The sequence below is a fragment of the Sapajus apella genome, unplaced genomic scaffold (genome assembly GCF_009761245.1).
Source record: "Sapajus apella isolate SASKATOON/1434 unplaced genomic scaffold, GSC_monkey_1.0 scaffold53, whole genome shotgun sequence".
NCBI classification, from domain to species: domain Eukaryota; kingdom Metazoa; phylum Chordata; class Mammalia; order Primates; family Cebidae; genus Sapajus; species Sapajus apella.
In genome coordinates this window covers 14,070,773-14,087,045 of record NW_022436993.1, presented here as the reverse complement: position 1 = coordinate 14,087,045, position 16,273 = coordinate 14,070,773, and the positions used below count along the sequence as shown (strand labels likewise).

The 16,273-nt window shown below is 48.1% G+C and overlaps 1 protein-coding gene and 1 long non-coding RNA gene across 17 annotated transcripts in view; one reads left to right on the top strand and one right to left on the bottom strand.

Moving 5' to 3' along the window:
* FRMD4A (FERM domain containing 4A) overlaps positions 1–16,273 on the bottom strand; it is a 672,294-nt gene that overhangs the window by 62,731 nt on the left and 593,290 nt on the right. For 2 of the 16 annotated variants that reach the window (XM_032244161.1, XM_032244160.1), the window contains exon 1: positions 262–2,066. The exons of 13 other annotated variants lie outside the window; for them this stretch is intronic. In XM_032244161.1, the coding sequence (XP_032100052.1) occupies positions 262–750 (489 nt within the window). In that variant the 5' untranslated portion in view covers positions 751–2,066. Of the gene's footprint in view, positions 1–201; positions 2,067–16,273 lie in introns of those variants that run through there. One more of the 16 variants, XM_032244159.1, reaches the window with a different exon arrangement.
* LOC116527239 overlaps positions 484–16,273 on the top strand; it is an 18,896-nt gene continuing 3,106 nt past the window's right edge. Inside the window, exon 1 of the long non-coding RNA XR_004258446.1 lies at positions 484–572. This is a non-coding gene — a long non-coding RNA (uncharacterized LOC116527239). The remainder of the gene's footprint in view (positions 573–16,273) is intronic.

Sequence of the window (16,273 nt, the reverse complement as noted above, 5' to 3'; positions counted from 1 at the left end):
AAACAATGTAGTTTAAAACTTAGGACGGGCTGGTTCCTGGGCCGTCTTCCCTGCTCTGCCCGTCAACTTTCCACAGCTGGTAGTTTCCTTATCAAAGCAGAGACCGTAGTTTGTGCTTCCTCCGCCCCTTGCTTGACACACACACACACACACACACACACACACACACACACACACACATACACACACACCCCGACACACGCAGCTCTCCAGTTCAAAACCAGGCAACGTGGGTGTGGATTTTCCTGCAGGTTCCTTAACTGGAACAAAACAAGTTCTTTTCAAGTTCTCCGCCTTTGGTTGGCTTTTGTTGGTGTGCCCCTGGCGGTCCCCAGCTTGGCAGACTTTCCCTTTCCAGGAGAGGGAGGAGAGGTGGAGACGGGAGAGAGGGACCGAGCAGAGAAGGCGGCGGGCGAGGGGAGAGGAGCGAGAGGCGCAGAGCGAGCTCTCAGGAGGGAGCGGTGGCCATCTGCGTGCAGTGCCGAGTCGGGCTTCCTCCCTCCAGTGCTGAAATGGGAAGGCGTTCAGATTCCCAGCCTCCCATCGGGACTCCACTTCCTGCTCACTAATGTGTAAGAGCCTTGCTAAGGGCGGAGGAGGCTGGGACCTTATTTCGGGGGCAGGCAACTCAAGATCACAGTGTGAGCCTGTCAAGCCCATTCTTCCTGCTGCAGCACAAAGAAAACCGAGAGTTCTGTGGCCCGGAAGGACGCCGCTTGCAGCTTGGCCAGGGAGGGTGAGAAGGGGCATGAAGGGGCCCTGGCGGTCCTTCCCCCTTCGGACCAGTGAGCTCGTTAACTAAGAAGCCGACTGTAATGTTTGGAAGTAATTAGGGCTGCCTCCAATTGCTCCAGGAACGCGGTTCCTTTCATTCATTGGATGCAAAAGAAAGTTACTTTCACCCTCTGGGAAATGTCACAGGAGGTTCAAGTTGCGTGCACACACATTTACATTCATATTTGATGGTGACTGCATCCCCTTCAATACACTTGGAATTTCGGTTTATTTTGCAGAAAGAAGGGGTAAAGCAGGAATCTTGTTTTTGCCATTCTGCGGGGAACAGCTTCCCTGAGCTCCCCACTTTCTCTGGTCGCTGAGATGAATGCTTTTTAGGGTCTTAGCCCCAGAGTTCTCAGACCTGAGGCTCCTGACCCTCTCTGGCATCCTTATGTTCTCTCCACCTTGGAGACGTGACAGCCATTTCCTGTATCCCACCCACCTGTCTTCCCACGCTGGGGACAGGCTAGTCAACAGCTGGCCAGTGGACCCAGCACCCTGAATAATACTGGGCTGGAGTGAAAACGGCCTCTGGAATGGCTGCCTTCTTTTATCTTCATAATCTGCTCTCTGGGATTTTACAATTATTTTGTCTGTGTAAGTACTGGGAAGGAGAATATCTATTATCTCTGATTATAGAGCGGCCTCTTTTGTCCCGGGCTCAGAGCGCATTTCACTCTGAAACCCAAGGAAATAGTATTTTACTTTCTTGTTAAGCATCAACTCCAGGTGGGTGGAGAGACATTGCAAGGAAAGCAAATGGCCCAAAGCTGTATGTTGGCTGATAGCTTTGTGTCACAGATTCAACAGCACCTGAGCGAGTCTCATGCTCCTATCTGATGCTTAGTCACTATAAATCTTTCAGTGAAAACACCCAAAGTTCCTCTCTGGTCCCCAGTTGTTATATATTCAGAGACATTCCACCTGAACTTAGCCAGAGCTACAAAAATACCAGAATGAACAGGTTCTATGGCATTGGCCTCATAACCTGGGGGCAGTAGGCTGAGCAAACTGGTCAGGCACGCAGGCTTTGTGGTGTGACTGCATCTGTTTCAATCCAGGCTCTCCTACATTAAAAAAAAAATTTGAGACAGTCTTGCTCTGTCCCCCAGGCTGGAGTGCAGTGTCATGATCTTGGCTCACTGCAACCTCTGCCTCTCAGGTTCAAGTGATTCCTGTGCCTCAGCCTTCTGAGTAGCTGGGATTACAGGAGTGCGCCACCACATCTGAATAATTTTTGTATTTTTTAGTAGAGATGGGGTTTCACCATGTTGGCCAGGCTGGTCTCCAACTCCTGGCCTCAAGAGATCTGGCTGCCTCAGTCTCCCAAAGTGCTGGGATTACAGGGATGAGTCACCATGCCCAGCTCAGACTCCACTAATTCTGAGCTTCTGGATCTTACACAAGTTACAGTACTTCCTTTAGCCTCAGTTTTCCCCTCTGTAAAATGGCAAAAATGACCCCTATGGGAGATCTCAGCAGCTGCAGATCTTAGGACGGTGCTGGCACAAAATGACCTTAGAGCTTACTATGAATCCCAATTGTTCTTACTTCTTCCAAAGGCTGGCAGACTAAAAGAGAGTCATTCCAGAACAACCAGAATCATTCTTTTCTTAGATTTCCTAACTCCAGCCCCAACTTTTGGGTTTTAAAAAAATTAAGTGTGTGCTGCAAATCCTTAAATAGAGATAATTTTTCTCCCACTGCCCCTCCTCCCCTCCTCTTAAGTAAGGGATGTGGATGGTACTTCAATGAAAATTTCCTGCTGGCTGCCCCCGACGGGGGTCTCTCAGTCCCTATCCTGCACCTGCCTTGCTCAGGCAAAGTGAAGTCTTGGACAGGATCAGCCTTCTGGGTGTGCCACCTGAGGGCCTTTTGCTGAGGTCTTTGGCTTAGTTTCACAATCTGCTGTTGACATCTTGAAATTCCTAATAGTTTTTTCATTCTTTCTTTCTGTCCTTTCCTTCTTCCTTTTTCTCTCCCTCCCTCCCTCCCTCCCCCCCCCCCCCCCTCCCTTCCTTCAATTTTTTTTGGTCTTCGTCTTTGTTGCTACATGCTTTAAAAACATTATTTCCATAGGTTTTTGGGGAACAGGTGAGATTTGCTTCCATGAGTAAGTTCCTTAGCAGTGATCTGTGAGATTCTGGTGAGCCCATCACCTGGGCAGTATACACTGAACCCACCTAATGGTTGGATCAAAGGACCCTGTATTTCCATTCTGCACTGGGCCCTGCTCATTGTGGACTTGGTCCTGGCCTTACATCCTGGCAGGTACTGTGGGGTGAGGTCCCTGCCAGCCTAATGGGCAGGCCCAGGGAGGTGGGACCCTCAAACCCTCCAAGAGGAGGAAAGAAAACAGAACCAGGTGTAAGCATGCTTGAGAAAACCCCTGTGCCTTTCATGGGAAGCCCCCTTCCCACCTGATGAAGAATCCCAGCGTACAATGCTCCGAGGGGCTGTTTCCCTGGCAACTCCTCTTTCCCCCATTCCATGCAAAATAAAACACAAACCAAGCCTTGCTTTAAGTGCTCCCTGATGCGGTTCGGCGTGGAGAGCTGCACGTCTGCCAAAGGGCCGGGACAAAACCATCTGGATTCTGCTGCAGCGCCCCGTCCGTGGCTGCTGTACTGCCCGTGGGAAGGCCCTGCCTCCAGCTTCTGCCCTTGGCCATGAACCATGGAGTCCTGGCTCCCAGGCAGCTCCCCGGAATGATGCACTAGACATTTTTGTAACCGGGTGCAGAACAATGGATTCCCCTGATGCTTGCTTTAAGCATGATTTTTTGTTTTGCAAATGCAATCCTGGGAAGGAAGGGTAAAAGTGAGGTGAAGCGATGGGCGGTTTTCAGGATCAGATTCTTGCATTGAGACATTAGAAGGGTCCAGGAATAGTCCGGGCACAGTGGCTTATGCCCAGAATCCCAGCACTTTGGGAGGCTGAGGTGGGTGGATCACTTGAGGTCAGGAGTTCGAGATCAGCCTGGCCCACATGACGAAACCGCATCTCTACGAAATATACAAAAATTAGCCGGCTATGGTGGCAGGCGCCTGTAGTCCCAGCTACTCAGGAGGCTGAGGCAAGAGAATCACTTGAACCTGGGAGGCAGAGGTTGCAGTGAGCCAGGATCACGAGACTGCATTCCAGCCTGGTGACAGAGCAAGACTCCCTCTCGAAACAAACACAAACAAAAACAAACAGGTCCCAGGAACAGAAGAGGAGGTGTACATTGTCGGAACAGTGGCCTGATCCTTTTTTCTTCTCTTAGGAGGAGGGGGTGAGCTGGGGAGCAGGAATATGAAGGCAGCAGGGACCTGGAGGGCGGGAGCAGCTGCTCCTTGCCCAGAGCTGGGAGCAGCTTGCTGGAAAGGCATCGTGCTCTTCATGGGGGCATTTCTGCACATGGGCTCTTGTGCTCATGGCTTAGAGGCCCTGCCTGTGAAATACTTCACTCTGAGGCTGGCAGAGCAAACACAACAAGCAAATCAACAAACAGGAGATGCTCCATCTAGCCTCCCTTTCGTCAACAGGGTAAGGTGGGCTCTGACTGAGCTGGTTTCCAGGCAGCCCCAATGGTCTGCGCCACATCAGGGGAGCGTCCCCAGCTTGCGCTGGCCCAGTGTAGCCCTTATAACCCACCGCCACATAAAGCTGCCAACACGCTCTGCCCCTTCGTGTAAAGACACAGCAGACACCCACAGTGATCATCAGGATGACTGGGCAGGTTCCCTTAGGATTTTGTGTAACTCCTATGGCCAATTATGCCCAAGGAGCTAATTAAAAAGCTAAAAATACATAGTTGTACCAATAATCAAAGAAGGTATTAATTCGTACCTATTAAATCAAGGCGTTTCTAATGCACTTCATTTAGGCATCTTTAAAAAGCCCTGCAAACATCGTTCCTTTGATCTTTTGGCATCCCCCAAGAAGAGTGAGTGGGAAATTTACTTCTTGGGGTAAATGAGGTCCGGGGAAATTAAGGAAAACTGCCTAAGGCCACACAGCAAGTAAGTGAGGGAACCAGAAATAGAATTCAAGGGCACATGGTCCATTACTCTAACCTCTAACTATGTTACTTTCCCCAGGAGTCCACCAATTAGTGGGTACAACTCTCACTGACTAATGGGTGGTTAACTTTACAAGTGGAATGAGTTTTACAAATGAGCTACAATATGATTAAGGAGAAAGTAAAAGAGCAAATCTTTCTCGTCCTGCACCATGGCCTGGCTTTACTTATTTTTTTTTTGAGACGGTGTTTCACTCTTGTTACCCAGGCTGGAGTGCAATGGCGCGATCTCGGCTCACCGCAACCTCCGCCTCCTGGGTTCAGGCAATTCTCCTGCCTCAGCCTCCTGAGTAGCTGGGATTACAGGCACACGCCACCATGCCCAGCTAATTTTTTGTAGTTTTAGTAGAGACGGGGTTTCACCATGTTGACCAGGATGGTCTCGATCTCTTGACCTCATGATCCACCCGCCTCGGCCTCCCAAAGTGCTGGGATTACAGGCGTGAGCCACTGTGCCCGGCCCTGGCTTTACTTTTTTACGGTAAATGATAACAAGCATTCTTTCTTTCTTTTCTTGGAGTCCTGGCTTCCTCTAGTTTTCTACACAGCAGTGCTTCAGTACTCCGTAGCTTTCATCCAAAGACTAAAACACAACTACAGTTGTGATGAAGAACAGCCTGGGCCGGGCGTGGTGGCTTGTGTCTATAATCCCTACTACTTGGGAGGCTGAGGCAGGAGAATCACTTGAGCCCAGGAGGTGGAGGCTGCAGTAAGCTGAGATCTTCCACTGTACTCTAGCCTGGGCAAAAGAGTGAGACTGCATCTCAAAAAAAAAAAAGAACAGCCTGCATGCCTGGATGATCTGGGCTTGCATGGAACGAAACTTAGAGGAAACCACCAGGAAGTAGCTTCCTTGAGACTATGTCTGTCCCTGTTGTTGGGACTGGCTGATACTGGATGTGGATTCTTGGTTTCTGACCTAGATTTGCTGTGATTCCCAATGCGATCACAGGTCCTCCACTTCCCTTTTCTGGGCCTCAGTGTCTTCATGTATGAAAACAGGAGATGGGAAACATTTATCCATGGAGTGCAAACGAGAGTGGCTGAAAAATACTACCTTTGAGCCCTGAATGCAACACAGTCTACTCTAAGTACTTGCTGAGCGGGGACCAGTTACTGGATTCTAGCTAGCCTCCTGGATTCCCACATCCTGTGTTTGGCTGAAGGTTGGGGCAGAGGAAGGGGCCTTGGCTCCACTGGACTTCCTCCCTGGCCAGCACTTATGGAGAGCTGGGGCTGCATGTGGTGTGGTGGGCGAGCTCCCAGGACGATGCGGAAATAGACGATTGAGAGGAAGCTCAGTCCGGTGCCTCTGATGCCTGACCAGGACTTTGGAGAACCTTGTCTTCCCCCGTTGTCCCTGAGGCTGAGTCACCAAGCTTCTTACTGACCTCCCTATGAGTAACTTCCTATGTAGTCACCCAGGGGGGCTACTACACAGAATCACAGCAGCCATCTGGTCCACCTCCTCCTTGCACAGATAAAGCAGCCCCAGTAGACGGAGGTTAAGGGATTGGCAGAAGTTAAAGAAGTAACTGATGTTAGCACCCACATCTTGTGATTTCTGCTCCTGGGCTCTTTCTAACACACCATGAAGCTCTGTCAATGAGAACAAGGCTGCTTCCAGCTTCCTGTTCTGGGTCTCTACGTAGGAAGAATTAGGCTCATGGACAGGAATAATCTCCAAGCTCAGAAGGAAACATAGCAACTGAAAAACTCACTTCCTGATCTCACTTCTGCCCTTTTTACTTTCTAGAGCAGACTGGCACTTGCAAATCTCTAGGTGGGTTTGTATTTTCAGCAAATACAAATGGTTTGCTACACATCTAGAGGGCTCCAGCGCAAAACAAAGGAGTCACTGAACCAGAATCAGATGGAATTTAAAATGCGACATCACCCCAGAAAGCCCTAAGCCTGTGCTTTCAGAGGACTAGATCCCATGTTTCCCAGTAAGGTTTTGCTACTGGGGCACAGTGGGTTCTATAAGGGCAACGGAAGTGTGTGTGTGTGTGTATGTATATATATACACACACATATATATGTATACTTATTTTTTTTTTTTCAGAGACAGAGTCTCGCTCAATCCCCCAGGTTGGAATGCAGTTGCATGCTCTCGGCTCACTGCAACCTCTGCTGCCTCCTGGGTTCAAGCAATTCTCTTGTCTCAGCCTCCCAAGTAGCTGGAATTACAGGCGCCTGCCATCACGCCCAGCTAATTTTGGTATTTTTAGTAAAGATGGGGTTTCATCATGTTGGCCAGGCTGGTCTTGAACCCCTGATCTCAGGTGATCCACCCACCTCAGCCTCCCAAATTGCTGGGATTACAGGCATGAGCCACTGCATCTGGCGCAGGTATTTGTTTTTAGTGGGCTGAAATCGTGTGTCAGAGGTTTTTTCTTCCTAACAGTTCTATAGGGATTCAATATATTTTACTTTGCACAAAAAGAAGACAGAAGCAAGGCCCCTGGGTTTTAGGCAACATTGAATTCCCATTCCCTTTCCAACCATTCATGTAGTGGTCATCTACTTTGTACTGGCCTGTTCTAATAGGCAAGAGGAAACATGTGGTGCCTAATACATGTTTATGTTTGTAGGGAGCTTATGATCTACTTGGGAAGACAAGACATGCATAAAGTAGCCTGTATTCATGATACAGGAATCCATGATGGAGCTTAAAACCATCTCTGGTTTCTGTACCAGGCTTTAAAAACTCTATGGAAGTGCCACATTGCCTCATTCAGATATATCTCATGCTTTTGTCTCAAATAATTAAGATTCATGACTGTTGCTTACTCTTGATTGTTTTGGTTTTTCACTTTGAGGAGCAAGAACCCTTGGTGGGAGGTCAAGAGCCCTCAGTTCTAGCTCTGACTTTGTAAGGCCCTCTCCATCTTCGCTTCCTCTTCTCTAAAATGAGGGGGTGTGTGGGCATTCCTGCATTCTGTGCATGGGTTGAAGGTCAGCATTGTAAATCCAGAGAATGTCAAGCTGCAATTCTTTGGAATTTAAAAATAAAGTAGCTTGATTTAAACATTTCCTACTGATGGAAGACAATACAGAATAGCATGGATTAAAAGCAGGGTTTTCAGTGTCACACCGCCTGCTGCTTACTGGCTGTGTAGTCTCAGAAATTCAATTTGCGTCTTAGTTTTTTCATCCTTGAAGAAATAGAAATAATAGCACTTTCTCTTAGGGCTGCTGTATTAATGAATTAGTATATATTAAATTGTGCCTAGTACATAGTGCTCAGGAAATTATACGACGCTGGTGTGGTGGCTCACACCTGTAATCCCAGCCCTTTTAGAGGCTGACTCCAGTGGATCATCTGAGATCAGGAGTTCGAGACCATCCTGGCCAACAGAATGAAACACTGTTTCTACTAAAAATACAAAAATGAGCCAGTTGTGGTGGCATGCACCTGTAATCCCAGCTACTCGGGAGGCTGAGGCAGGAGAATCACTTGAATCAGGGAGGTGGAGGTTGCAGTGAGCTGAGATGTGCCACTGCACTCCAGCCTGGGTGAAAGAGTGAGATTCCGTCCCTCCATCCAAAAAATACTATGGTCATAAGGGAAATACTTATGATTACATGCCAACATTATTCTTAAAGTAAAACAAAAGTTCTGAATACTTTCAACACATATCAGCACAAGGTACAGGTTTGTGTAATTTTTTTTTTTTTTGAAAGACAACTCGTATGGTGCCATGAGCATTACAGAAACTCATTTCTGAGTTTTCTGTAAAGTTGGATCGTTTACAGTGTAAGCATAAGCCGGACCCAGGGTTTCATTCATTCATTTGTGCTGGAGTTTGCTATATTCTCTTTGGGGTTTATTCCTAATCTTATTGGCCAATTCTTCTGTCCACTGCAATCTTAACCAGAGTCAGTTTTGACCATTTTCTTGTTGTGACTTCTAATCTCAAAATATTCACCCTGCGAAGAAAGTATCCTATTGTAAGATGACTCAGACTTATACAGAACACAGTGGGCTATAAAGGGAACACATCAGGCCATCCCAAATACCCAAACAGTGACGGCAGATCATCAGCTTCCTAAATGGGTCAGAGGCTGTCCTCCATCACTTGCACTGCAAAAGGGCTCCCCAGCATCTATTTTCTTCAGCGATGGCCACATACCCAGCCCGGGAGACAATGGCTAATTTTTCTCTGCAGCCAGCCTAATGGAATCAAGATGTTCTTCCGGCCAGTTGCTTCTTCCTCATTGTCAGAGAGCCGGAGCTCTAAATTGATTTGATTCATTCAGTGACAGATACCCAGAGCACCAGGCCTTGACCCCTTAATGGATGGGCTCTTTTTAACCCATCAAAAACCTCTTAGCTTCCTTTGGCACAAGAGTCATTACTAGGGGAAAAGAGAGAAAGAGGTTAACAAGTACCTAACAAGCCCATTGAGATGCAGGCCATTTTGTTTTTCCCATTCGACTGGATTTCCTTTCATTTTTCTCCCTAGAGGCCTCTCTCTGTATTATTTTCTTGTGTATATTTTGGCTTTTCTTGCAGAAAGACTTTACCATGAAGCTTTGGTGAATGTAAATTCTTTCAAGAGAAGCTGGAATTGTTTTTCTTTTCGCATCCTCTGCCCCCAACCCCCCATGTCATTCCTTCCCTCCTCAGAGTGCCCCGGGGGACTGGCTGGGGTCAGCGGGCTGAATGGCTGAAGTTGCCCAGTGATTTGCAATATGTGGGTCTAGCTTTGGTTTTTCTTTTTTTAATTTCTTCTTCTTCTTCTTCCTCTTTTTTTTTGAGATGGAGCCTCGCTCTGTTGACAGGCTGGAGTGCAGTGGCATGATCTTAGCTCACTGCAAACTCTGCCTCCCAGGTTCAAGCGATTCCCCACCTCAGCCTCCCGGGCAGCTGGGACTACAGTCGCGCACCACCACACCCAGCTAATTCTTTTTTGTATTTTAGTAGAGACGGGGATTTACCATGTTGGCCAGGATGGTCTTGACCTCCTGACCTTGTGATCTGCCCGCCTCAGCCTCCCAAAGTGCTGGGATTCCAGGCAGGAGCCACTGCGCGCAGCCTGGTTGTTCTAGCAATTAGCACTGTGACCCAGTGATGTGTGGCTTAACCTCTCTGTGCTCCAGTCTTTCCTTGGAAAAAAAAAAAAAAAAAAAAAGCCAAGGCTAATTATACCTCTATGAGGGACCTCAGTGGGATGCTTCAAAGGGGAATTAATCAGTCTGAGAAGTACTTTGTACATGTCGGGAGAAGGTGATAACAGGCCCTTTCACCTGCTTTGGCCCAGACATCGCTTTCCAGATTGCTGTAGTTACTTTCTAAATTTTTTTTAATGTTTAAAACTTTTTTAATTTTCAAATTTTTTATTTTTGAGATAGAGTCTCACTCTGTTGCCCAGGCTAGAGTGCACTGGCACAATCTTGGTTCAGAGCAACCTGTACCTCCCGGGTTTAAGCGACTCTGCTGCCTCAGCCTCCTGAGTAGCTGGGATTACTGACAGTGCCACCATGCCTGGCTAATTTTTGTATTTTTAGTAGAGATGGGGTTTCGCCATGTTGGCCAGGGTGGTCTTGAACTCCTGACCTCAAGTGATCTTCCTGCCTCAGCCTCCCAAAGTGCTGGGATTACAGGTATAAGCCACCATGGCTGGCTAATTTTTTTTTTTTTTTAAATGAGGTTTTGACTACTTTGGAGGACTGCCTTTAGGGAGAAACCTGTTGTTACTTTTTTTTTTCTGTTTTTCCAGGGATGGCAGAGAGGTTGGCAGTTGGCATTTTTCTTATGCCTGCTCCAGCTCTGCCCAGACATGTGGCATCATAGAGACATCCTGATCTCCTCTGCGGAGGTCATTGGACTGAATGGAAGATGGTGATGGGATGGAAGAAGCTGGCAGCCGGTTCTGCAGGGACGTACGGGCATACACCCGCGAACACTGTGCTCTATCGTGCATAACAAAAAGAAAAAAAGGTCAATACTCTACCCTCGTGATATCTGTGTGAAGCAAAGAAAGAAAAACCAAAGTGAGCCAACCAGCGAGGGCTTAGGCTCTGGGGAATAATGATTTAACAGCGGCTTGTTTGCACTTTGGAACACCTTGTGCTTCCAGAGCTGGCCCCTCCTGCTGGGGAGGGGAGAGATCCCAGCGCTGCTGTCTAGCAGACCGCGGTTTTGGTGGGCACCCGGGGCGAGGCAGATTGCCTGCTGCTGCAACTTCATGTGTGAGCTCCAGGCTCCCCTGGTTGGAAGGTGCCAGGGAGTGAGGCGGGTGAGCGGGCATCAGGCCAGGGGTTTGTGGTTTGCTTTTCAAGTCAGGCTGCTGCTGGGAGAAGGAACACTTGCGGTCTCGCCAGCTGTTCTGCAATGGGAGGCGGTGGCCTACGCCGCACCAGCCTGGAGGGACTGACCTCTCAGCTTGACCCAAGACATGCAGGGGGCGGCTGCGGCCGGGCTGCGGTTCTGCAGCTGGAGCCCTGCTGGACTCTCATGACTTCTTTCTATGGATCCTCTGGTGGGAGCAATTTGGTATCTGCTCCGTGAGGTTTCCTTCCAGAGACAAGTGAGGACTTCAGATCCAGACTTTCTGTCTTTCCAGGAAGCCTGGTCCTGTTTAAACTCTGCTCTTTCCCCCAGAGGACTTCTGCAGTGCACAGGTCAACTTGGGGAAACTGAATTGCGGGGAGGAGGCGGGGTGGAAACAGAGGAGGAAGCTGAGGCTTCTACTCTGCAGCCTGCCTTAAACCACTTTCTTTTCTCCAGGGCTGTCCCAAGCCTCCCAAAATTCCCAGCCCTGGTCTGGGCTAGTTCTCCCAGATATTCATACATACACCTCAGCCAAAGCAACGATCTTCAGCACCATAATGGTTTTTATGCTCTAATGTCTTCCTCAACCAGACTTAAGTTCCTTGAATATGTTTTCCTGGCACCTAGCATATACCTGGGGGCATATTAGGCCCTCGACAGTTGTCTGTTGAGTGCATGAATGGATGGTTGAAGAGCTTTTTGAGGTAGGGATTATGGCAACTGAGGTTCAGAAAGGTTAAGCCACTTTCTCAAGGTCACACAGATGACACATGGTGGGAGTTGATACTCGAACCCTTCTCTGTCTGCTCAACTCCACGCTATTTCTATCATGTGAGGAACCTCCAGTGGCTGAGCCCAGATATCTTAGTAAAAATACATTTCTAGCTGGGCATGGTGGCTCAATCCCAGCACTTTAGGAGGCTGATGTGGGCAGATCACAAGGTCAGGAGTTTGAGACCAACCTGACCAATATGGTAAAACCCTGTCTCTACAAAAGATACAAAAATTAGCTGGGCATGGTGGCGCATACCTGTAGTCCCAGCTACTCAGGAGGCTGGGGCAGGAGAATTGCTTGAACCTGGGAGGCAGAGGTTGCAGTGAGCCAAGATTATGCCACTCTACTCCAGCCTGGGCAACAGAGTGAGACACTGTCTCAAAAAAAATAAAAAATAAAAAAATACATTTCAAAATTGCAAGCGATGCAGTAATAGGGAAGTGGCAGTTAGGGTCAGCTCAAGGAGGGAGGACAGTTAAGAGCTACAGCCCAGGAGCCATAGCCCTTCTTTCTGGGAGTTCTGTTGGAAATAAACTCTACTATTCCAAGGTGAACTGGGGAAGTCTATGATCCCAGCAGCTCATGGTCTCAAACTGGAATCCTATTCCCAACCTAGAGGTCAGATCTTTGCAAATCACATTGCCTAGAAATTGCCTCTGTCTGTTTGAGCTGTCAAGAATGACCCAAGGCAGGTAGTACCCGGACTGTGGCATCCTTGAGCCCCACGTGCAGGTGCCAATCAGAGCCCCAGGCTGGCAGGCAGGGTTGGGCGGAGTTGGGCAGAGTGCTGGCTATGGTACGGTTTGGTGTTAAACGGGTTTACATTTTCCGGAAGGTCAATTCAGCCTGGACTTCCCCTCTGAATCAAACTCATTAAGAAGGAGAAGGTGAAAAAAAGCCTTACACAGCTTCCCAAGTATTGGCTGGTTCAGCAGAAACAAGTTGTTAAGACTGGCCAAGACAGAGAGGTTACTAGAAGTCGGCAAGCAGGGTTTCCCAACTGAACACATCCTTAGAAGAAAGAAAAGGAGTCTAGATTAACCAGAATTACTCAAGGTCTGCGCTACCCCAGCAATTCACTCATGATGTTCTCATTACTCTGTGCTCTTTTGGTGCAACAGACAAAAAATAAAATCAAAGAAGAGCACAGATGGGAGTAATTTTTTATGCTTTTCATTTTTTCATCAGCAAACCTAAGCTGTAAAAAGCTAGTTTCCCTCCCTTCCATTCTCCTCCCAACTGTCTTGCTTGCTATATGGAGTTCTCTGCAACCTTTCCTTAGATGAGTTATATATATATATATATATATTTTTTTTTTTGAGACAAAGTCTTGCTCTGTTGCCCAGGCTGCAGTGCAGTGGGGCAATCTTGGCTCACTGCAACCTCTGCCTCCTGGGTTTAAGCAATTCCCCTTGCCTCAGCCTCCCAAGTAGCTTAGACTACAGGCGCCTGCCACCATGCCCGACTAATTTTTATATTTTTAGTAGAGACAGGGTTTCATTATGTTGGCCAGACTGGTCTCGAACTCCTGACCTCAGGTGATCCACCCACCTCAGCCTCCCAAAGTGCTCAGATTATAGGCATGAGCCACTGTGCCTGGCCCCAGTTATGTTCTTAATGCATCAATCTATGAGGTCACTATCCACAGACATACAGAAGAGTCTTTGACATTAGCAGTGGGTCACAACAGGTGATTAGCTATTCCGCTCCGATAACTTTTATCCGTTCAACAACCACTTTGCTGAGTATCTACCATGAGTCCAGCATGGTGTCAGGCACCAAGAATACAGCAATGGATAAAACTGCCCAGTACATTCTTATGAAGGGAGAGGTGAGCAAATACATAAGAAATGAATCAGAAAACTACATGGTACATACTGTAAACTAGAGGATAACAGGTTTCAAGCACAAATGTGAAGCAGGGAAGGACAGGACAGGGTTTGCCATTGTTAACAAGGTGGCCAGGGAAGGCCTTGGTGAAGTGACATCAAGTCAGTATCAGAAAGAAACCAGGCGCAAAGCTGGGCAGCTATGTGAGGGGAAAGAATGACTGCAGATACAGAAGTCTGGGGCATCATTTGGTGTGTGTGTGTTTGCTGTAGAAAATGCTGAAATAAACATCAAAGGATGATAGAATATTATGCAACCCTAAAAAAGGAACGTGGTACTAATGCACATTGCAACAGGGATGAACCTTGCAAACATTTGCTAAGTCAAAGAAGCCAGACAATGAACGGCCATATACCATATGGTTTCATTTCCAGAACAGGCAAATCCATAGAGATAGAGAGTAGATGAGTGGGTGCCTTAGGCTTTGGGGGATGGGGAGAAATGGACAGCGACAAGGTGCTCCCCTCGTGGCCTTCTACTTCTTTGCCTACTGAATCCTAGTCTGGATTAATCACAGATCACAAGACAGTCTTTGATTAAAACTCAACAAAACTCTGGCTGGGCCTGGTGGCTCACACCTGTAATCCAAGAACTTTGGGAGGCTGACGTGGGAGGAACACCTGAGATCAGGAGTTCAAGACCAGCCTGGCCAACATGATGAAACCCCATCTCTACTAAAATACAAAAATTAGCCGGGCATGGTGGCGTGCACCTATAGTCCTGGCTTCTCAGGAGGCTGAGGCAGGACAATTGCTTGAATCCAGGAGGCAGAGGTTGCAGTGAGCTGAGATCACACCACTGCATTCTAGCGTAGGTGACAGAGCGAAACGCCATCTCAAAAAAAGAAAAAAAGAACTCCATAAAACTCATTATTTAAAAGGAGCTAGCAGTGAGCAATAAAACAGAGAAGCCCTACTTTGCAGTGGCACCCCTTGTCCATAAAAAGCTCCCCGCCCTCATCAGATGGTTCTTCCATGAGGGCCGTCTTCTCATACCTGCTCTGGGGTCTCTATGGAGGACAACTCACTTCTTCCAGCCTGTCAGCACCAGGGCAGCTGGGGCAGCGCCCCACAGCATTCTGTTCTCTCTTGGGATGGGCGAGCACTCTCTCATAGACATGGCTAGTGGTGAATCTGGCCAGTGATCCCGTTTTTTTTAATGGGTTTTCAAACCTTAAACATAAACTCAATTATGTACTTAAAAATACACATGTGCTGCTGGGGGTGGTGGCTCACGCCTGTAATTCCAGCACTTTGGGAGGCCAATCAGGATCAGGAGGTCAAGAGATTGAGACCATCCTGGTCAACATGGTGAAACCCTGTCTATACTAAAAATACAAAAAAATTAGGTGGATGTGGTGGCATGCACCTGTACTCCCAGCTACTCAGGAGGCTGAGGCAGGGGAATCGCTTGAACCCAGGGTTGTGGAGGTTGCATTGAGCTGAGATCATGCCACTGCACTCCAGCCTGGCGACAGAGCAAGGATCTGTTTAAAAAAAAATTTAAAAATACACATGTGCATGCCTAAAAATACACACACACATGCAGAAGAAATTCTCCCTGCTGTGACTTCTAATGCTCATTAAAGGTAGGACTGGGATTTGGTTTTCAGTCAAATGTGGGGATGGGAGAGGCTGCAGGGCAGAGCTTCTCTGGCTCTTGGCCTTCCTCTTCAAAAGCCAGAGAAGAGACACCCATGGCAAGGAGTCTGTGCTCCCTCCAGGGAGTACAGGGACCCCATGCAGTGCAGCCAATGCCAGTGTACACCTTCCAGAAAGATTATAAGCATTGGTGAAGAAATCTGTGAAACCCCGTGCAGCCTCCAGAAACACCTGCTGGAAAAGCTAGAGAGAAAGAATTGGGTGGTTGGATGAACCATTTCACTGGCCACGGATCTTTTCTGTTTTGTTTTGTTTTCCTGACTCAGGGTCTTGCTCTGCTGCCCAGGCTGGAGTGCAGTGATGTGATCATAGCTCACCGTAGCCTTGAACTCCTGGGCTCAAACAATCCTCCCACCTCAGCCTCCCAAGTAGCTGGGACTATAAGCATGTACCACCACGCCCAGCTAATTAAACACATTTTTTTGGAGGAGTCAAGGGTCTCTCTATGTTGTCCTGGCTGGTCCTGGACTCCTGGCCTCAAGGAATCCTCCCGCCTCAATCTCCCAAAGTGTTGAGATTACAGGCATGAGCCACTGTACCCGGCCTCACTGGAGCTCTTTGAAGTCTCCCCAATCACTGGTTCGATTCTCACCTACACAGGTTTGTCATGAATTCTGCTATCTGTGGGTAACTTCACCACTGCCTGACTAGAGCCACAAGATAGTAAACTGGAAGTCCTGGCTGACACTTTATGATAAGCAGTATCACTCAAGAGGGCCATGCGGCCATGCGCAGAACATTCGATAGGAGAGGTGGAAAGCAAGGGGCCAAGAGCTGGTGAGCTAGGCCACCATGCTGGTTAGCTAGGTCTCCATGCTGGTTAGCTA